Raw genomic sequence first — 24,129 nt, forward strand, 5'->3', positions numbered from 1 at the left:
CCACAATATAATAGTAATGAAGAGTAGGCTGAAGTTTAAGACATTAGCCAGGGAGAATCAATACGCAAAGAAGTGTGACACAGTAGTACTAAGGAATGACGAGATACGCTTGAAGTTCTCTAAGGCTACAGGCACAGCAATAAAGAATAGCTCAGTAGGCAGTACACTTGAGGAGGAATGGATATCTCTAAAAAGGGCCATCACAGAAGTTGGGAAGCAATACATAGGTACAAGAAAGGTAACTGCGAAGAAACCATGGGTAACAGAAGAAATACTTCAGTCGATCGATGAAAGGAGGAAGTACAAAAAATGTTCCCGAAAACTCAAGAATACAGAGATACATGTCGCTGGAGGAATGAAATAAACAGGAAGTGCAGGGAAGCTAAGTCGAAGTGGCTGCAGGAAAAAGTTGTAGACAACGCAAAAGAAATGACTGTAGGAAGGACAGACTCTGCATACAGGAAAGTCAAACAGCCTTCGATGACATTAAGAGCAAAGGTGGTAACATTAAGAGCGCAACGAAAATTTCACTGTTAAATGCAGAGGAGAAAGCGAATAGGTGGAAAGTATACACTGAAAGCGTCTATGAGGGGGAACATTTTTCTGATGTCATAGAAAAAGAAACAGGAGTCCATTTAGAAGAGCTAGGGGATCCAGTATTAGAATCAGACTTTAAAAGAGCTTTGGAGGACTTAAGGTCAAATAAGTCAGAAAGGACAGATAACGTTCCATCAGAATTTCAAAAATGATTGAGGGAAGTGGCAACAAAGCTACTATTAACGTTGGTGTGTAAAATGTGGAGTCTGGCGACATTCCATCTGACTTTCGGAAAAGCATAATCCACATAATTCCGAAGACGGCAAGAGATGAAAAATGAGAGAATTACGGCACAATCAGCTTAACAGCTGAGGCATCCGAGTCGCTTACAAGAATAATATACTGAAGAATGGAAAAGAAAATTTAGGATGCGCCAGAGGACAATCAGTTTGGCTTTAGGAAAGGTAAAGGCACGCCAGAGGCAATTCTGACGTTGCGGTTAATAATGAAAGCAAGACTAAAGAAAAATCAAGACACGTTCATAGTATTTGTCGACTCGGAAATAGAGTTCGACAATGTAAAATGGTGCAAGATGTTCGAAATTCTAAAACAAGTAGGGGTAAACTATAGAGAGAGATGGGTCATTTACAATATGTACAACAGTTAAGAGGGAATAACAAGAGTAGACGACCAAGGACGAAGTGCTCGTATTAAAAAGGGTGTAAGGGAAGGATGTAGGCCAGCCTTTCGCCCCTACTCTGCAATCTGTACATCGAGGAAGCAATGATGGAAATAAAACAAAGGTTCAGGAGTGGAATTAGAATTCAAGGTGAAAGAATATGAATAATGCGATTCGCTAGAGACATTGCTATCCTGAGTGAAACTGAAGAAGAATTACATGATGTGCTGAACGGAATGAACAGTCTAATGAGTACACAGTATGGATTGAGATTAAATCGAATAAGGACGAGGGTAATGAGAAGTAGTAGAAATGAGAATAGCGAGAAACTTTAACATCAGGTTTGATGGTCACGAAGTAGATGAAGTAAAGGAATTCTGCTACATAGGCAGTAAATTAATCAATGACGGATGGAGAAAGGAGGACATCAAAAGTAGACGAGCTAGGCAAAAAAGCGATTCTTGGCCAAGAGAAGTCTACTAATACAAAATATCGGCCTTACTTTGAGGAAGAAATTTCTGTGAATGTACGTCTGGAGTACAGCATTGTATGGTAGTGAAACATGGACTGTCTGGAATCCGGAACGGAAGACAACCGAAGCATTTGAGATGTGGTGCTACAGACGAATGTTGAAAATTATGTAGACTGACAAGGTAAGGAATGAGGAGGTTCTGCGCCGAATCGGAGAGGAAAGGAATATGTGGAAACACTGAGAAGGAGAATGGAGAGAATTACAGGACATCTGTTACGACATGAGAGAATGACTTCGATGGTAATAGAGGGAGTGGAGGGAAAAAAGCTGTAGAGGGAGACAGAGATTGGAATATATCCAGCAAATAATTGAGGACGTCGGTTGCAAGTGCAACTCTCAGATGAAGAGGTTAGCACAGGAGTGGAATTCGAGGCGGACTGCATGAAACCAGTCAGAAAACTGATGAAAAAAGAAGGTTCTGAGTGAATCCCAGGTAGGTTTTACAAAGAGCACTCTGCGGTATTGCCCCCTTACCTAACCTGCGTTTATCGTGAATCTCTCACCCAGTACAAAGTCCCAAGCAACTGGAAAAAAGTGCAGTGACTCCAATATATAACAAGGGTAAATGAACTGACCCGCAAAATTACAGACCAGTATCCCTAACTTCGGTTTGCTGCTGAGTGCTTGAACATATTCTCAATTCGAATATAATAAACTTTCTTGAGACTGAGAAGTTTATGTCCACGAATCAGCATGGTTTTTGAAGAGGGTAGGAAATGATTAGAGGCTGTACAGGGTATCCTTCTTCACGTGCCGTAAGGTGGCTTGCTGAGTATCTATGCAGATGTAGAATAAGTATTTAAAAGAGCTTTAGAAGACTTAAGATCAAAGAAGGCAGAGAGGATAGAAGACATTTCATCAGAATTTCAAAAATCGTTGGGGGAAGTGGCATCCAAACAACTGCCCAAGTTGGTGTGTGGATTATGTGAGTCTGGCGTTATACATCTGACTTTCGGAAAAACACCATGCACACAACTCCGAAGAATGTAAGAACTGGAGATTATTGCATAGTCAGCTCAACAGCTAAGTTGCTGACCAGAACAGTATACTGCAAAATGAAAAAGAATGTGTTACGTACAGATCATTTTGGTTTTGCGAAAAGTAAAATACCAGAGAAGCAGTTCTGAAGTTGCGGTTGATAATGAAAGCAAAGCAAAAGTAACATCAAGGTGTGTTTAAAGGAATCATCGAGCAGGAAAAAGATCTCGACTGTGTCAGATGGTGCAAGATGTTCAAGATTCTGAGAAAAATAAGGTTAAGCTATAGGGAAAGACGTATAATATAAATAGTACAAGAGCCAAAACGGAATAATAAGAGTGGAAGACCAAGAACTAAGTGCTCGGTTTAGAAAGGATGTAATACTGGGATGTAGTCTTTCGTCCCTACTGTTCAGACCGAGCATCAAAGAAGCAATGATGGGCGTAAAAGAAAGCTTCAAGAGTGGAATTAAAATTCAAGGTGAAAGGTTAATAATGATAACACCTGCTGATGATTTTGCTGTCCTCAGTGAAAGTAAAAAATTATGGGACGTGCTGAACGGAACGAACAGCCTACTGAGTACAAAATATGGATTCAGAGTGACTCGAAGGAAGAGAAATGTAATCAGCAGTAGCAGATACGAGAGCATTGAGGTATTTAACAACAGGATTGGCGATAACGAAGTATGAAGTTAAGGAATTCTGCTATCTTTACAGGAAAATAATCCATGATGGATGGAGCAAGGAGGACATCAAAATCAGACTAACATTGCCAAGAGGGGCATTCTTGGCCAAGAGAAGTCTACCAGTATCAAACGTATGTCTTCATTTGAAGAAGAAATTTCTGAGAATATACGTTTGGCGCACGGCCAATGAAACATGGATTCTGGGGAAAACGGAAGAGAAAAGAATCGAAGCATTTGAGATATTATGCTACAGAGGAATGTTGAAAATTTGGTGGACTAATAACGTAAGGAATGAGGAAGTTCTTAGCAGAACCGGCAAGGAAAGGACCATATGGAAAACAATGACAAGAAGAAGGGACAGGATACGTGATCTTGCAACATAAGTAATAAAAAAGAAGTGTAACTTAAATCTGGAGTGCTGATTACTTTTTTACATCACCATTGTGCTAACTTTCAAAGGTTTAATCTTCAAGAATGTTTTGTGAAACACATCTATAAGAGTTTTGAATATCGCAGAATAAAGCCTAGGCCTCTTTGCATCCGAGCTTGAAATCATCACTATCTAGAATTTCGACGATTGAGCCATGATTTCACAACGAGACCAGCGTGGGAAACACGAAAAGATGAGTGCCTAGTTTATCCATTATTTTAACAAATGACTTTATTAACTGTGCTCTAATAACACCTGCCATGTAATATAACTTTGTTGTTGCCCGAAAATCCAATATTTAGCAGCGTGAGCAACACTACAATCATAATTAATTTTTGACCTTTGTTGTGGTAGGGTTGTTAAAAGCTGATAACGGCTAGAAATCTGAAATCGTGAAACTGTGAAACTGATGCATTTTTAAGCAAATTGTCAAATGGTAGAAATTAATTGAAAAAGTTCTTTATAAGTTTGATCCATAATGAAGAAAAATCATTAAACAGGAAATTTGATTATATTTTTATTATAGAAATTGTGCAACACTACTAAAAGGAGACAGCAGCTTGCCGTTCCAGTGCATGTAAGCAGCAAGTGTATCGAAGACAAAAACTCAAGTTAGCTCTGCGAGAGTAAGAGCAGACGACACATATTTTCCAGTTTAGTCGATGGATGAAGAGCTATCACCTACTGGCCCATCTGCGACTGATGTACCTGCAGCAGATGTCGCTAGATTGTCAATTGTCAGATCTTCTACTGTTCCTAAATTGTAACATAAATGTCAAAAATGGATCAAATGGCTCTGAGCACTATGGGACTTAACATCTGTGGTCATCCGTCCACTAGAACTAAGAACTACTTAAACCTAACTAACCTAAGGACATCACACACATCCATGCCCGAGGTAGGATGCGAACCTGCGACCGTAGCGGTCACGCGGTTCCAGACTGAAGCGCCTAGAACCGCGCGGCCACACCGGCCGGCTTAATATAAATGTCCAAGGACTAATTCACCACCCACCAAGTGTGTCCAAGCATAATCGAAGAGTCTATGCCGGTAGTGGTGACCCACATTTTCTTTTATTCACTCGCAAGAATAGGAGCTACCCCTCCCTCAATCCTAGATTTTTTCTGTCCTGGCTGTAGCTACCATTAGCGTGATATTATCATAAGTGGACTGAGGATAGTCTTAGCAGTTTGAGTGTGACATTAGGTATGTGTGTACCACCCAGTGCTCAATCTAAGAGCTTATACAGTAGACTAAAGTCAGCTGGTCAACGCAAAGATTGTTCTTTTCACACCTGTGTTCCAGGGTATCATGAAAAAGACTAAAGGTGTTTGTACGAGACGCCCATTATCGCCCACGTGGAACCATCAATGTGAAGTATGCAGCCTCATCCACCGCTCCCCTGCGGGTGTTCATAAATAGTGCGGGATGTCTTTAGACGGAGAGGGAGATGGTAGTTTCTTCTGTGCTGGCGTAAGCTGTCACCAGCAACCCAGTCGTCAAAGATGTTGCTCGAAGATCTATGGTAGGAGCTTGAACAAGCGCGCCTATCAGGAGAGAAGTCAAAGACACACTCACAAGCAACAAGCCGACAACGTCCTCTCGACCGCAAGTATTTAGGCAGCCGCTGTGGACAGGAGGGTCTCTCTCAGCCACTAGCTCAGCCACTAGCTCAGTCACCGATTCAACTCACTACTCCACCTTAGTATCTGTCATTCATTTGGAGAGTGGCATAGCTGAGCTGAGGCTACACCGGTGCGTAGCGACCATAATTATGACTGTTACCGACATTGTTTGCAAGTGGCCTATTTCTGAAGAGCTTGTACCACAACACATGGACTGTATTAAAGTTAAGAATCCAGTCGTGCTAATACATCTACATCTACATTTATACTCCGCAAGCCACCCAACAGTGTGTGGCGGAGGGCACTTTACGTGCCACTGTCATTACCTCCCTATCCTGTTCCAGTCGCGTATGGTTCGCGGGAAGAACGACTGTCTGAAAGCCTCCGTGCGCGCTCTAATCTCTCTAATTTTACATTCGTGATCTCCTCGGGAGGTATAAGTAGGGGGAAGCAATATATTCGATACCTCATCCAGAAACGCACCCTCTCGAAACCTGGCGAGCAAGCAACACCGCGATGCAGAGCGCCTCTCTTGCAGAGTCTGCCACTTGAGTGTATTAAACATCTCCGTAACGCTATCACGGTTACCAAACAACCCTGTGACGAAACGCGCCGCTCTTCTTTGGATCTTCTCTATCTCCTCCGTCAACCCGATCTGGTACGGATCTCACACTGATGAGCAATACTCAAGTATAGGTCGAACGAGTGTTTTGTAAGCCACCTCCTTTGTTGATGCACTACATTTTCTAAGGACGCTCCCAATGAATCTCAACCTGGTACCCGCCTTACCAACAATTAATTTTATATGATCATTCCACTTCAAATCGTTCCGCACGCATACTCCCAGATATTTTACAGAAGTAACTGCTACCAGTGTTTGTTCCGCTATCATATATTCATACAATAAAGGATCCTTCTTTCTATGTATTCGCAATACATTACATTTGTCTATGTTAAGAGACAGTTTCCACTCCCTGCACCAAGTGCCTATCCGCTGCAGATCTTCCTGCATTTCGCTACAATTTTCTAACGCTGCAACTTCTCTGTATACTACAGCATCATCCACGAAAAGCCGCATGGAACTTCCGACACTATCTACTAGGTCATTTATGTATATTGTGAAAAGCAATGGTCCCATAACACTCCCCTGTGGCACGCCAGAGGTTACTTGAACGTCTGTAGACGTCTCTCCATTGATAACAACATGCTGTGTTCTGTTTGCTAAAAACTCTTCAATCCAGCCACACAGCTGGTCTGATATTCCGTAGGCTCTTACTTTGTTTATCAGGCGACAGTGCGGAACTGTATCGAACGCCTTCCGGAAGTCAAGAAAAATAGCATCTACCTGGGAGGCGGTATCTAATATTTTCTGGGTCTCGTGAACAAATAAAGCGAGTTGGGTTTCACACGATCGCTGTTTACGGAATCCATGTTGATTCCTTCAGAATAGATTCTGGGTTTCCAAAAACGACACGATACTCGAGCAAAAGACATGTTCTAAAATTCTACAACAGATCGACGTCAGAGATATAGGTCTATAGTTTTGCGCATCTGCTCGCCGACCCTTCTTGAAGACCGGGACTACCTGTGCTCTTTTCCAATCATTTGGAACCCTCCGTTCCTCTAGAGACTTGCGGTACACGGCTGTTAGAAGGGGGGCAAGTTCTTTCGCGTACTCTGTGTAGAGTCGAATTGGTATCCCGTCAGGTCCAGTGGACTTTCATCTGTTGAGTTATTCCACTTGCTTTTCTATTCCTTGGACACTTATTTCGATGTCAGCCATTTTTTTCGTTTGTGCGAGTATTTAGAGAAGGAACTGCAGTGCGGTCTTCCTCTGTGAAACAGCTTTGGAAAAAGGTGTTTAGTATTTCAGCTTTACGCGTGTCATCCCCTGTTTCAATGCCATTATCATCCCGGAGTGTCTGGATATGCTGTTTCGAGTCACTTACTGATTTAACAGAAGACCAGAACTTCCTAGGATTTTCTGTCAAGTCGGTACACAGAATTTTCTTTCGAATTCACTGAACGCTTCACGTATAGCCCTCTTTACGCTAACTTTGACATTGTTTAGCTAAATAACCTTATTAATCACATGTGCATTTATGTTGTAGAAAGAGAATACGGGACAGTCATAATAACATCCTCTCCCTGGCTTCCTGCAATACAAGACTCGACTGGCGACGGGCACAATACATCTTCCACATATAATACTCACTGTGTTTGAAAAGCACGATGTTAAAGTACAGCTAATAATAGGAAAGCATCTGCATGAACCTTCTCAAAGTGTCATTGTCGGGTATAGAATTACGTCACAACCAAGATTTACTCAACGAACGAATCTTGCCAGAGGAAGATCTTAGCGACAACAAACGGGCTGACCTCTGCCTCTTCCAAACAGTGTTGTGCTACCCAATTGAACAGTTCTGAATTCTGAGCTGTACAGCAGCTTAATATCTGTACAAACAGTTAAGTTTCCTGTGCCGTTGATGGAACTACGTATCATTCTCTGCAAGTGTATCTGCATTGGAAATAGTTTAATCGTCCTCTGATTAGTCTGAAATGCTATACGTCGTGCCATATTCCCACACTTAATCTGACGCCATTACAAGTCCTACTAGCATAAAATGCAACAACATTTATTGCGTATTATAAATTAAACTTGTACGTACACAACTTCTTTTGTCATAGTTTCAATAACCACAGGCAGAAACAGAAGTTCTCGAAAGGTATAGAGGTAGCTATAGGTCTGAAACAGTACATAACAAACAACACAAAAGACCACATGCATATTCTGACTTCCTCATATTCGTGTACGGGGCAGAATTGGAACTGGCTTGACATGCAATGTATGCGACTGGAGAGTACAATACCACATTTACGAAGATTCTCCATTCCCTATCGCGAATCTGAAAAAAAAACACATTATTCTAAATCTGAATTTGGGAACACAAACCAGGATCCCTACACTCTAGCACACGACCCAACAGCAAGGAAGAGACGGAAGATTTCACATCCCTCCCAGAAGTATATTCCTCCTGTGAACCACGACTACTACAAGAAGGTACTGATCACTCGTGAGGAACACAACGGTCAAGTGTAACAGAACAGTAAAATCATTTATTATAATGGTCAGCCATAATGAAAGTTCGATGTGAAACAAAAAGCGAACTTTTACAGTTGACAATACGACTAATTCCTGAAAAACTGCAATTGTTACATTGTTCTCTGTTTCAGCGATTATCATTGTTGTGCTTTCACTTAATTTGTACGTCACACAAATTTGTAATTACCCTAGTAATATTACGATGTCTTGAGTTATAAGTACATCTGCATTTTCACTATGTATTTAACTTTATTCTCAGTTCTCTAAGTGCATCTTTCATATGAGTCAGTCAATTTGGTCACTGAATGGCGCCTAGTAGTCGAATCAGGCTTCGATATGTGCACGCAAAATATGAAACTGAAGTAAGCGAACGGGAAGTCTCACAATCAACACAGCTCGTTACCGAGTCAGTTGCAGGGAATTGATGTAATAGTTTTGCAGACAATAAACGACAAATTGAGAGAGACTGTCACAGACCAGACTATTTTCTGTTGCTTTTTTGAGGATTCAGCCATCTTGTAAACTATCACAACAGCACATACCCGTCCGCGGCTCGTGGTCTTGCGGTAGCGTCCTCGCTTCTCGAGCACGGGGTCCCGGTTTTGATTCCCGGCGGGGTCAGGGATTTTCTCTGCCTGGGTGTTGTGTGTCTTTCATCATTATTTCATCCTCATTCACTCGCAAGTCGCCGTAGTGGCGTTAAAGAACTTGTGGAGCGGCGGCCGAACCGCCCCGCGAGGGGTCTCCCGCCGCCAATGCCGTACGCTCATTTCGTTTCAGCACATACCCAAACGACTTCGTCATGTCGACAGAACTTTCCGGCCACATTCATTGTGCGTTTTGAGTTCTCTGTATCGCAGAGCAGTTCATGAATGTCTTCAAATTACCATTCCCGTTCACTAAGAAGTAGAAACAACGACAATAACCCACTCTTAAAGATGGGCCTTTGAGAGATACAAAGACATTTGAGCTAAATTATAACCGCCAAATGCATCTTAATAGTCAACTTCACCACACTTCACGTTTCTTTTTGCTTCAGATCTTTAAAATCTGTACCTAACCAAATTTTACTTCTGGTGATTTCTCGATATGTTAGTACAGCGACACCAACACCTCATTATTTTTTTGTCGTCGTTTGAGGTGGACGTTCAGAACATCTTTGTCTTGACACAAGCTTGTCCAGGTGTCACCGATTCTATATTGCGTATCTGATTATATGTGCCAGTTTTATGTGAAGTCATCATTTATGTGCAATGTGTGATAAATTCAGCACATAACAAGACAACAAACGCTTCCACGTGGTATCTTTCAAGGACGGAATTTGATACTGCAAGCATTTCACAGCATGTGGTGGGCACATCATTATCACAATATAAATTTTACAGAGCATGTTGTGTGTGATAAGAAGTAATGTGTTTCTTGACCCTTCTTTGAATGCGCTGGGTCACAAGTCTAACGTAATTTTCTTTGTTATAAACAACAGCTGTATTGTAGCACCTATCACTGTGGTTAAACGAATATATCCGTTAGGATGTCACAAAAACGAATTGAACACGTGCAGCTCCTCTATGAATCCTGTCTATCTCCTTTATTAGCATTACCTGATGTGGCTGCAGACTGATGGCCTACTTTCAGGAATGACCCGTATGAGAGTTTCCTAGGCCGCCCTACCTCCTTAGTGTGTAAGTTACATTTCCTTCAAGGAATCTCGCTGCGATCTGTATTTCTTACATTTGTTGTTACCTGGTCAATCAATCCAGAACACTTTAGCAAGAGCAGTTCCAAAATAATTTAGGAAACACTGTCCTCAATATGTAACGGTTGTGATTATTTTCAGTTCTAGGAGGCTGATTAGAAAACTTCTCTGAACGTTATAGAAAAAAAGTACTTACATCACTGAAACTTTTTTTATCTATCAATGTAGTCTCCTTGTAGGTTAATGCACTTGGTCCAGCAACGTTCCAGTGCCTTGATCCCCCTCCAGGGCTACAAAATAGTTGTCAACTCGGTCTATCATTTCATAATTTGAAGTGAATCTTGGTCCACCAAGAAAAAAATTTCAGTTTTGGAAAGACATGAAAGTCTGACGGGGCCATATCAGGTGAATAAGGAGGGTGTGGCAACAATTCATACCTTAGTTCGTGCAATTTTTCCATGGTGACAACACACACATGCGGACGCGCTTTGTCTTGATGGAAGATGACTTTCTTCCTTGCTAAACTTGGCCTTTATTCGCCTATATTTTGCTGCAGTTTGTCCAGGAGGTTAGCATAGTATTCTCCAGCAATTGTTTGCCCATAAAAACACAATCCTCTTCGCAGCCAAGAACACTGATGCCTTTGCTTCCTTTGGCGGCGGAGAATCAGCATGCCTCCACTGCTTTGACCGTTGTTTTATCTCTGGGGTATAGTAGTGCACCCAAGTTTCATCTGTGGGCACAAACCGGCCAAAAAAATTTTGTTCGTTTCTCCTAAAATGGGCCAAACATTGTTCCGATATGCCCATTCTCATGAGTTTTAGATCCAGCGTAAAGTGTCGTGGTACCCTTCTTGCATACATTTTTTCATTTCTAATTGTTCAGTTAAAATGTGATGTATCCTTTCAGATGACATCAGGAAAGCGTGAGCAATTTCATGCTCTTTCAGTTGGCGATCCTCCATGACCATTTGTGCATATTTGCAATGATTTCTGGAGTACTGACACATCCTGGCCGACCATTGTGCGGATCATCTAAGCTCTTCCGACCAAATTTAAATTCATTTGTCCACTTGGCAGTTGAATATGAAGGAGCAGAGTCCCCCATTGCATTCTGGAAATCGGCATGAACGTCCTTTGCTTTCATACCTTTCTTTACGAAGTACTTACTCACTGCTCGAATCTCGATTTTTTTCCATCTTCGCAGATCACTACGAGGGAAGAGCACTGACGTGACACGTGTTTACAGGCAACAGTCCAATGAATGTCACCTGAACAAATCGGTTCGCTAGCAATGACGTCTCGTGGTGATTCCGAGAAGTTGTCAAACCACCCTCGTTTATCGCCAATACAGCGGTGTAAAAATAATGGAACTCTTCCAAAATTTAAACCTCGTTTGACATTATGTTTATTTATGTAGAGGATAAACTTTAGGATATTGCGCCAAATACTGATCTTCTACTCGCATTCCGAAAATTGGCTGAAATTTAAAGTTGTTGTTACTAATTTACCTACTATAATCGGAGACAGCCTCTAGATCCCCCAAATATACTTCAAAGTCATTTAAATACTGGGTGTGTGTAGTCCAGAGTAGCGGCAGTGTATACTACAACAGCAGCAAACAGCCTCATAGAGCTTCCAGATTTAGTTCAACTTCACTGAAGTAGTGTGTGTAGTCAAGAGTTGCCAACTTGCCCCACTATTTTCCTTACGTTCTTCGTGTTGAGGAGCAGGTAATGAGCTCTTTTAAACATGGATTCTCCAAATCGATCAAAAAGCGGTCCGATACTCCGTAAGGTTAAATTTTGTATCCAGTGTTAAACTCTATGGAACAGCTTCCGAAAGTCTCGTAATATGGAACCGTCCTGACCGCTGTGAAACTTTTAGAGAGTTAAGCTGTCTGGTCCGTAATGCATCATCCAAGTATATTCGATGGATTATGCAGCAGCACACTCTGTCGGTCTGTCTTTTCGACGCTCCTGCAGGCGTGGCAGGTGCCGAAATCCCCTGCGCCTTAAAGATACCCCACCCCGCGACACACTCAGACTTCCGCCGAACTGAGTTTTGTGATGAATCGTCTATCAGTCTCGAACTCACGAGGCGACGAAAACGTTGGCAAGCCATGTTGATTCATAACAACCCAATAAATAAACTCTATGCAGAATGGAACCAATATGTAAGAATTAGCGCATTTTCAGTACTTTAGTCGGGCTGGAAACAGTTGATCTTGGAAACAGATTAGTAACTTCATACCGGAGACTTGTTTACGGAATCATCAATACAGTTCTTGATGGATGGGATGGTACATCATCTGTCTGAATGTTTAATGTCGTCTCTTGCATACTCCTACAGGTCTGATTTCTATAGAATTTCTTTACCTACTTGTGGGTGGATTAAACACACATTTAAAGATCACACAAACGATGTCAGCATACTTCGAGAGCTTTTCAACGTCAGTGACTACATAAAAGCAACTTATTTTACTTTTACTAGTGCATGAAAATGTCAGTAAACAAATACTGAACCATATCCTTAATTAAAATAACCTTACTTTATTTTTTAATTGCTAATCGCATGAAAATGCAAGTATAAACAGGAAGTTAAAATTTGGTACCAAAATACGAAATACTAAATAGAAAAAGGAATACTATTTATTTCTAAAGATGGAACAATGGTACCGGTTAATAATTTTTTATTTAACAAAAAGGTGTATAGCATTTCTGTATCAAATTTTCAATTATTTTCTTGTGTTTCTTAATTAAAATAAAAAGAAAACAGTTTTATTAAAAACTATGAATGAGTATTTCGATTTACATAAAATTTAGAATTCAGATAAAAGTAAAAAGAAGGTTGATGTGATACGTGAAGCAAGAACTTCACTAATTCATGGTTTTTGCTCTACACTTTCAGCTATCGACGGCTGTGTCTGTCGTTTTAAGGTCCTGTCGAATTTTCTGAAGTACTGCCGAAAAACTGGATGCATGCTTGTGATTTGCGATCTTCTTTTTCTACCGATTGCTGTGTGAAATGAAAACCTGATATCACACTGGGACACAGTGTATACAGAAAACATATATAGATCGCTCTGTATCTGCATGTCTCCGGTGTGAAGACGAACTCCCAGTGTTAAGACGTTTTACGTAGACTTGATGCGATCCATCTGCGACCAAGACAGCCCCCCAAATGAGCGGAGGCACCTCGAGGCGACATTGTGAAGTAATGTGTACAGCAGAAAGCAGATACGGCGTGCTTTTCTACAGGGTGCACGTAGACAATACCAGGGAAAAAATGAAAAACACAAACCACTAGCATGCATCCACTTTATCGGCCACTTCCAGAAAAATTAGCACAATCCTGAGCTACGTAATGTCGGATGTGTATTTTGTACTCCTCCCAAAACATTAACACTAATAGATAAAAGGAAGAATAATCTAGGCCTTTGACAACCAGGGGTCTAGCAAATGACCTGCCAGTGTGGCAATGCACGCCTAGGAAAACTGATACGCACTGTCGATGAGAGGTCACGCGAACTTGTACATCACACTCTACCACGCCAGACAATCAAATCATTCGTGGTCGATTAAGTACAAAAATTGGACATTCTATGAATTAAAACAACGCAAAAATACTTAGGCTGTCTTCATCCGTTTGGGAGTGTGTGACTAAAGATATCGTTGTATTTTAGGGTCCAAGGCGGTGAAATCAACAAAAATAGTACCCTACAACTGAGTCAAACGTTGTATCCTGCATAGAGCGTCGGAAAAGATAAGCGTTCCCGTACAGTGAGATTAGTACCCGACACCGACAGCGACGGCGCGGACACTGGAGACCAGATTGAAGAGCTGGACGCCGCTACCCCCACCACCGCCATCATCCACGGTTGCGGACGCACGGATAGGGATAGGAGCGGAGTGACAGAGGGGGTAATGGTCAGCGTACATAGGACAAGGGCGTAGCAACAGTCAGCAGGGACCACCTGATGAGGGCAATGAGTCTGTTTGACCATGTATCGAGGAATAATATGGACGTGACCCGGCTGGATACCCGAAATTTATACAAACAAGAAAGAATTGTCTAGAAAACATGGTCTCTGAAAGGCATACCTCAAGAGATATGAACACTTATACTGTGGGTGAGACGAGTTTCACCGTAGCTTAGATGAAGGAGAGCTCACATTTCTTAATGTATACATTTCGGGGCCCATATTTACGAAACTGTTTTGCTTCGAATTATTGTTTGTGTTACACTACTGGCCATTAAAATTACTACACCAGGGAAAAATGCAGATGATAAGCGGGTATTCATTGGACAAATATATTATACTAGAATTGATATGTGATTATATTTAAACGCAATTTGGCTGCATAGATCCTGAGAAATCAGTACTCAGAACAACCACCTCTGACTGTAATAACGCCTGGGCATTGAGTCAAACAGAGCTTGGATAGCGTGTACAAGTACGATACCACAGTTCGTCAAGAGTAGTGACTGGCGTATTGTGACGAGTCAGTTGCTCGGCCACCATTGTCCAGACGTTTTCAATTGGTGAGATACCTGGAGAATGTACTGGCCAGGGCAGCAGTCGAACATTTCCTGTATCCAGAAAGGCCCGTCCAGGAGCTGCAACATGCGGTCGTGCATTATCCTGCTGAAATGTAGGGGTTCGCAGGGAACGAATGAAGGGTAGAGCCACGCGTCATAACACATTCGTAACACATCTGAAATGTAACGTCCACTGTTCAAAGTGCTGTCAATGTCAACAAGAGGTGACCGAGACGTGTAACCAATGGCACCGCATACCATCACGCCGAGTGATACGCCAGTATGGCGATGACGAATAAACGCTTCCAATGTGCGTTCACCGTGATGTCACCAAATGCGGTTGCGACCATCATAATGCTGTAAACAGAACCTGGATTCATCCGAAAAAATGACGTTTTGACATTCGTGTCCGCAGGTTCGTCGTTGAGTACACCATCGCAGCCGGTCCTGTCTGTGATGCGGAGTCAAGGGTAACCGCAGCCATGGTCTCCGTGCTGGTAGTCCATGCTGCCGAAACGACGTCGAACTGTTCTTGCAGATGGTTTTTGTCTTGCAAACGTCCCCGTCTGTTGACTCAGGGATCGAGACGTGGCTGCACAATCCGTTACAGCCATGCGGATAAGATGCCTATCATCTCGACTGCTAGTGATACGAGTCCATTGGGATCCAGCACGGCGTTCCGTATTACCCTCCTGAACCCACCGATTCCATATTCTGCTAACAGTCATTGGATCTCGACCAACGCGAGCAGCAATGTCGCAATACCATAAACCGCAATCGCGATATGCTACAGTACGACCTTTATCAAAGTCGGAGTGGTGATGGTAGGCATTTCTCCTTCTTACACGAGGCATCACAACAACGTTTTACCAGGCAACGCCGGTCTACTGCTGTTTGTGTATGAGAAATCGGTAGGAAGCCTTCCTCATGTCAGGACCTTGTAGGTGTCGCCACCGGCGCCAACCTTGTGTGAATGCTCTGAAAAGCTAATCGTTTGCAAATCACAGCAATTTCTTCCTGTCGGTTAAATTTCGCGTCTGTAGCACGTCATCTTCTTGGTGTAGCAATTTTAATGAACAGTAGTGTATATCGGAGATCCACGAGAAAACCCCTCGAGCACTTCGGGCACGCGCACAGCGTCCACGGCACCAGCGCGCCTCAGCATCGCGGGTTCTCCATCTCACAGTCACCACCGCACACGAGGCGGCGGTACCAGAGCTGGCGGAGGCCACCACTTCCGAGGGACCATTTCGCGTCCACACAAGACCTGACAGGGAAACAGTATCACGAGCAGTCCGCCACCTGCAGCTGTAAAGGCCGGTGCACAGACTACACGAGCCAGTTTTTCCGGCTTCGACAGCTTCTCCTCGCATCCGGGAGGGTGTTACATTAATAGTGAAAGAACACTCTCTAAGCCCACAGTAGGTAACAACGCCCTTGTTCTCAGCTTTCAATGTAGTTTCCTCTGTGGGCTGGGGCTGCACTAAGGATAGATCTTTCTGTGCCCCTGTTGGACGTAATTAGGACGACATTCTCGAAATTTGGATTACTTCCCCACAAATGTCTTATCCTACGAAGCTCCGAGTGGTTTTACTACGTACTAGAAACAGTCAGGAGATTTAGATAAAAGCTCTGTCAAGCCTCTATACCAGTACCTGGTACGACGCTGTATTTTGTGTCTTTTTGTTCTTATCCTTGAAGCGAATGTATTTTTGCTGTCAATAAACTTGTTGAAACTTGACCACCGTTTTCCCTGTGTCCCCCGAAGGACTCTTCGTCTCCTGTTATTTCCCTACTTATCGTTCCTCCTGGGACACCCCCATTAGCCGTAGTATCCCGGACGGTAGTCGCAACACATGTAAAGCGTTCTGATGAGTAATGGGTACTCCATCGCCTGTATAAGGACTGTCACGAAGTCAAACACTCAGAAAAATGACAAATCGCAAGAAGAAATTTAGGCACCTCCGCCATACGTCCTCAGTGTGAAGCTTGGAGTATGTAGCGCAAATACGACGTAAAGACTGTATACAAGCCGACCACGAATATCGAAGAATGTCTCACATCGGCGAAAGAACAAAAGGGGCCCAATCCCGATGTAGAGAATATACTACATACTCTGCAGACGGCGGAGTAGTCCGTCCTGGAATGACTGGAAAAATCCATAAGCACCTGGATCACCTAACATAAACGGCGATGCAAGTTGGTACAGGTGGATAAATGGCCTTGGCGGAGCCCAATAATAAAATTCGTCGATACGGAAAAGCTTCCGTTGTGGAGAAAATACATCAGGCCAGATTGCTCATGGAAACCATAGCAATCTACAAATATGACAGCAGCTTCAAGAAAGAAGAGGAAAGCCTATAGGTGAATGGATGCTGGGTTTCCTGTGCTACAGAGAACGACCGTTGAAGGTAGCTCGGTGAGAAGCCGAGTGAAATTCCCTCATAGTTTAGCGCCATACGTACAAATAATCAGCAATCAAGAGCTCGACTCCAGTCCGCCACAAACAATTTGACAACAGCAGCCACTCTTGCTAGAGAAACGTCAGGAAAGTTATCAAACAAAAGCCTGTCGATTAATCCGAGGCAGAAGGTTGCTGGCAATGTCTCAACAGGTGACCACGAAAGAATCAACTATTACGTTTTACAAATTTGTTAATAAAAGGATCTTTTACCATTTGTCACCTTTCTAACACCAATCAGCAATCATCACCATTAAATTTAAAATTACTATTTTAGGGGAAAATAAAAAACGTATGTAACTGGACCGTTAAAATTTAATATGCAGTTAAAAAGTATTGGAAATGTAAGCAAAAAAGGATATAAATAAACGCCGCCCCCCCCCCCCCCTCTTATGTTGAAACATGTTAGAGGCCGGGCAGAGTAAATCGTAGATCACTGCACATTTACGTCTGTGAATAGGCACCTACGGATATTCGGGTTCTCTTGGCTTGTGATGGAAGTCACTGAGTAGTTGTGAGCACCCACTTTGTTTCGAAAGTATATCCCACGCGAGATAGTGTCACTAATGAATTATGTCCTTCCAAAGCCGTCACGTACTCAGAATTTGACCGTACATAGTTATAGAGCTCCATAAATATATGCTATGTTGTCTTCAATGATGAGCCGCATTCCAGTGTACCCCGACTAATCAACAATAAAGGCCAGCTTTGGTGCTAATGCAGAATGTCTTTCCAAACAACCTATTAGCCTGCTGTGGGCAGACAGTGCAACGGAGTCGTTTTATTCAGACGCTACGGGACGCTAATAACCTCGCCGCTACTGTCACACATTTGCACCCTCCGTCATCGCCCCCCCCCCCCCCTGTCCCTATTCCTCTCTCTCTCTCTCTCTCTCACACACACACACACAGACACACACACACACACACTCACTCACACACAGACACACACACACACACACACACACACACACACACTCACTCACACACAGACACACACACATACATATAAATACAAACACACACACACGTACACACACGCTTTTGCGATGGTGTGCTCGTATTCTCAGTACTGTATCGTCAAAAAAGGCAGTTGGGATAACAAACCGAAGTACTTACTTGAGACGGTTGGTTTATAAGAGATATCAACTTACGGTATGAGTCCGCATAGAATAATTTACCGGATATGAACGCGGAATTTAATTTAGGAAGTCGTTAAGTTTGTTCTGAAGATAGGAACACCAATACAAGTCACACGAAATACTCATAACAAATTTTAAATATTCCTTAGCGGTGTAGATGAGATTATCCGTAAAATACTTAGAGCGGGCGACTGAATACTGTTGTTGTTCCGATCTTCAGTCGAAAGACTAGTCTGATGTAGATCTCCAATCTATTATAGCACATAAAAGCCCCAACTGCCACAGTTGGGCCCTTGCTGCTGGTTAAGTTAAATCCATGGCGACGACGTTTCTCAGCCGATTACTGAAATCATTATTCGAGGCAGACTGATCGACAACATTTCTTACAAGACAAGAAGACATGTCAGTCACCTTTAAACTTTACCCTTTGGAAGTTGCTGCTGATGAGCCTCAACTCGTTCGTTGGCGGTTCTCTGATCTGAAACAAAAATAAAAATGTTACAGAAGTACGTTGCCGTAGTAGAATCACTAAAGTCCTCTAAAAATTACAAATACTAGAGTATCAGACAGTTGAATATTATTCTTATAAAATGTTACAGGATTGATACCACTACTGCACACACTTCCATTTCCTTTACTCTGAATGACGAGCGAAATTTACTCCCCAGTTGCGCCCTGACTTGAAATACGAAATCAGAACATCTGCGAAAGCCCAAAAATGTCCTCAAGTAATACTGTTAGACACTGCACTGCACTGCAGTATGACAGGCAATCAAAGATTTATTTGACTTTTATCTGAATCTTCTTAATGTGTATATGTTTTACCATACGCATTTCGTGTTATTCGTAAGACATCGTGGTAGTTTAAAAAGAAACATATTTACAGTTTTGGTTCGTTTCTAGATCTCTTCCACTCTCCCTACCGCGGCGGATAGCCGTGCGGTCTGAGCGCCTTGTCACGGTTTCACGGTTTGAGCGGCTTCCCCCGTCAGAGGTTTGAGTTCTCCCTCGGGCATGGGTGTGTGTGTTGCCCTTAGAGTAAGTTAGTTTAAGTTCGAATAAGTAGTGTGTAAGCCCAGGGACCAATGACCTCAGCAGTTTGCTTCCATAGTCCTTACCACAAATTTCCAATTTCATTTCTCTCTCTCTCTCTCTCGTCCTCTCCCTTCTCCATTCCATCTCTGTGGTCCTGCCTCTATCTGAAACCACTGTCCATACTAATCTCCAAACTGCCTACTCATCCCACTAACGTGTGCAAATGAGTACATATGAATATAAGTAAAACAACATAGAACACATGTGGGAAACCGCAGATAAAGAGATCGTTTCTAGAAATGCTGAAAACGAGTAACATTATATACGAAAAACACAAAGGCATACGTGTAGCCACGAAGCGTAAATAGAAATCATGATGCAGTAGTTCGAAGTGTTTTACGTCACGAAAATGTTTAGCGCTACACGCCAAAGTAAAATTAGCTTACCAATATCACTACCATTAAATGGAGTATTTGTAAACAATCAAAACATTCAGATGGTAGCCGAAATTAGCCAGAAATGCTGGAAGTGAAAATAACCGTTCTAAATCTATTGTAGAGATCGGAATCTAGAGATCTAGATCTAGAAACAAACCAAATTTTAAATATGTTGCATTCCAGACCATTGAGATTTTTCGTATGAATGAAACGAAGTGGCCATTGTAAAATAAATTCTCAGTTACGCACTCCATGGCCATACTAATGAAGAATTTTGTTTCATGCCTAACAGAAGAAATGTTCCAAATTTACTTCCCTGGTTTGACACTGGATAACATAGTGCAAGTCAGATATAATTTCATCGATACGACTTTTCGATATCTTCAGATGGTAGTAGTTGCCGTTGTCACTGCTGCAAGATGCCATTGTCAGCCATCATAAGTGGCGTCTTGCAGCAGTGACAACAGCAACTACCAAAACCTGAAGATGTCGAACTGCTGTAGTGATGAAGCACTTGCACTATGTCAGCCAGGGGCAGGCCGGGGTAGTGTGTTCGCGACAAATCCGTCGGGAAATATTGAAAAATCACAAGAATTGTGTTACCCCGAAAGAATGACCCGACGAATAAACTCGAAAGATGCTCCGAGCAGATTCTGAGAGTCAGACGTTCTGTCGAAACTCGGTTATTGCGATGTAATCCAAGACGAAAAGAGTAGTGAAAAAGTCTACACGATTAGAACTATGAATATTTCTGTGTTTTACATGTGCAACACCCATCTATTTGCTCATGTCAGTGCTTCGTTTGTCCACAGTCAGAATGGCTACGGCCAGACAAGCTACGTGGCTATCATAAATTATGTCCGCTTTTTCGGTTCCTCATCACACATACAGCCCCGTACAAGCATCAGTGATTAACTACCCGTCAGCTCTGCAACACAATATCTTACAGATGCAATATTCTAGTTGTGTCCATCCACAGCAGAGAAGCATTCATTAACTCCTTATCCATTACTGCTGTCAGACATTGATACAACATCCTGTTGAAAGTAAAAGAAAATCTAAGCACATTCTCATGCCAACCTCACAACCTTTCCTCAACATCTGACATATATGGTCATTTATCTCTCCCAAGACACTGAAGCGAATTTTTGCTTCTTTTCCCAATTGCTTATCTTTTTGTTTTTTTATCAGTCACTCCCTCTATTCATTACTTTGGTCTGTCTGCCATCCGTTACCTCACGTCTGTTACTGCCACGGTCCACTGTCTATAATTATTCTCCATTATTCTTCTGTCCACAAGCAAATATAATGTGTTGCGATTTTAGGATAGATCTACTAGTGTTTTCACGGTTTATGTTATAACAATCTATACATGTAGGATTTCGCAACAGATGTAAGTTTCCGTATAATGAGTGTCACGATGAATGTAATGTAAAATTTGAAAAATACTTGATTAGACGTAATAGAGGTCCCTGTGGTCTTTTGTCGGTACCTGTGGGCTTATGAAGGTCAGCCTTGATCCGAAGCCACGCTGGGTAGCCGCGTGGTCACAGTTCGCGCGGCTCCCCGTGTCGGACGTTGGAGTACACCCTCGGGAATGGGTGTGAGTGTTGTACTAAGCGTAAGTTAGTTAGATTAAGTAGTGTGTAAGCTTAGGGACTGATGACCTCAGCAGTTTGGTCCCATAGTACTTACCACAAATTTCCAGTTTTATCCTCGTTCCGAGCTCGGGTAGTGAAGATCCGTCGAATGAACTAATTATGTGAATGGAAGTCCCCCTACGACCCACCGACGCTTCAGGGCTCCACATCAGGGCGTCTGAGAGCCTTCCGACGAAGGGAAGTGTCACACCGTGACGTACAGGGCGTGTACGTAAGCGACTGTGATACGTGCGTGGAATCAGTGGACAAATGACTGACGTGTGGATAGAGCTCTACGTACTACACCAACTAGAATGTGATTAGGATTACCATCCTGACGACAATGAGGTAATTGTTGGGTAAACGTATTGGCTGTGAAGCTGAGAGACGACCAAAGGCAAAGAAGCACTTCCGCGCTAAAACAAGTTTACTAATAGCAAAGATAGTTCTTAATTTGAGGAAGACATCTCTGAAAAAGGACGTCTGAAACACAGTACTATATGTAAGTGAATCATTAAATGTAAGAAAACCGGAAAATAAGCGAATCTAAGCGTTTCAGATGTGGTTTCACAGAAGAATTATTGTTATGTAGTATTCTGGCTAATGGCAGATCCGTGTCTTCGTACGGAGAATTTCTGATGTCAGTGTTCCCTGTCTTCATCTTCTTTCCTCATCCTGCCTTATCTCCTTCCAACTTTCGTATCATCCCAGATCTTGAATTTTTCTTCTTCCTCTCCTATAGTTATTTGACCTTCCCTTCGATGGCGTCGTGTATGAGTCCCTCGTGTCTAAATATGTGTCAGATGCAGTTGGCCTTCTTCCGAATATGTCTATTCAGAACAGTTTTCTTCGCTCCTGCTCTTCTCGGTACGTGGTCATTTGTCACCCGATCTTTTCACTTCATCTCCTTCATTGTTCTCCAGCACCACATTTCAAAACTTTCCAGGTGTTTTTCCTCCTATTTTCTGACGGTCTGTGTCTCTGCTCCGTACAGCGCAATGCTTCAGATGCAGCACTTTACTCGTTTCTTCCTTAATTCCAGGCTCAACTTACTCGTCAGCAGAACCCTTTTCTTACTGAGTGCGGCTTTGGCCATGGTGTTTCTGGCTTGAATTTTATTTGTGCAGTGGGCATCCTTCGTCAGCAAGCCTCCCAAGGACTTGTACGGCATTGCTTTCTCCAGTTCTCGATTGTCGACATTCTTTGAAGGTTTCTCCCATTTTGATATCCGCGTAATTTTTGATTTCTTGATGTTGATTAACGTGCCATATTTTCTCCCTATTTCCACCAACCGGTTTATCATATGCTGCAGCTGTCTTTGATTTTTGACAGTCTCTAGCAGGTCGTCTACGTCCTTTATAGTGCTGATAAGTCGTCCTCCTATTCTGAAGTACTCTCATTCTTTGAAAGCTTCTCTCGCCAGCCACTCTCCATACAGGTTGAAGAGACTCGGCGATAGACAATATCCTTGTTTGACTCCTTCCTTTTTGAGAGCTTTTGTTTCTGTGTAGCCCAGTCGTATTTTTTGTTCGAGGTATAATTTGAAGATTAGTCTCCTGTCTGTGCAGTTGATTTCTATCTCCTAAGAATGTTCATCAATTTCGTCCAGTTCACTTTGTCGAAGGCATTTTACTAGTCTATAACACAAGCACAGACTTCTTCTTCAACAACCAAAACTAGCTCGAAAAAATTCTCACCAAGCTCATGGTGTGTCTGCTTCCTTTTCCTTTCCAAACTTCGTTTGGTCCTCTCCTATTATTTCTCCAATTTTGTGTTCACGCCGTCTGTTGAGTACATTACAATGGTCTTCGCGACATGTGGGATCAGACTAATTGTTCTTTAATAACTAGTTTTTTCGGCTTCTTGTTTCTTCTAAAGAGCAACCACTGTAACGTCCAAAACGTCCTTAGGCCATTCTTCAGTTTTGCTTATTTTGTTAATGAGCTGCGTCAGCGCTTTCAGACCTCCGCTTCCGATTTATTTCAGCGGTATAGCGGTATGTCGTCGTCTCATCTAGCTTCCCCCCCCCCCCCCCCCCCGTCATGTCCTTCATCACGTCCTATGCTACCGTTGTCAGAATTCTGTGCCTCTTTCCCTCTTCGTATATCGTCTCCTCCGTCCCTGTTTCGAAGTCTTGCTGACGATGTTCCTTATCGTAGAGTTCTTTTAAGTATTCTTCCCATATTTTCAGTGCTTCCTCTTGTTCATTTACCTTTTATGATCTAGAGTCTTCTGTTCTGAAGGTCCTAACACCTTTGTTCTCATTCCCTTCCATATCCTTCATTTTGTGATACATGTGGTCGTACCTTCCTCTTCTTTGTAGTCCCTCTATTTCGTCACACATTTCTTCTGTGTACTTCTACTTCTCTTTGTCTGTTTATCTCCTGAGTGTGTTGTTAAGTCTTTCATATCCTTCTTCATTAACATATTTACACATCCTCTTTTCCTCCATCTTCTCTAGCATCTCATTGGTGATCCAGGTTTCCCTCGCTCTCCTTGCTTCTCTCCCAGTTTCAGTATTCTACAAAAACAGTTTAACAATTCACCACTGTACTTCGGAATTACATTTTCGCCTCTCACTTGAAAAAATTGTAGCTTGGAGGATTCTC

The 24,129-nt window shown here is 42.5% G+C and overlaps 1 protein-coding gene across 1 annotated transcript in view; it reads right to left on the reverse strand.

The window, feature by feature from the left end:
- LOC126198789 (carbonic anhydrase-related protein 10-like) overlaps positions 1 to 24,129 on the reverse strand; it is a 367,685-nt gene that overhangs the window by 98,585 nt on the left and 244,971 nt on the right. The window contains exon 6 of the mRNA XM_049935358.1: positions 18,820 to 18,886. Within this exon, the coding sequence (XP_049791315.1) occupies positions 18,820 to 18,886 (67 nt within the window). The remainder of the gene's footprint in view (positions 1 to 18,819; positions 18,887 to 24,129) is intronic.

Source organism: Schistocerca nitens, chromosome 8 (assembly GCF_023898315.1).
Source record: "Schistocerca nitens isolate TAMUIC-IGC-003100 chromosome 8, iqSchNite1.1, whole genome shotgun sequence".
Lineage (NCBI taxonomy): Eukaryota > Metazoa > Arthropoda > Insecta > Orthoptera > Acrididae > Schistocerca > Schistocerca nitens.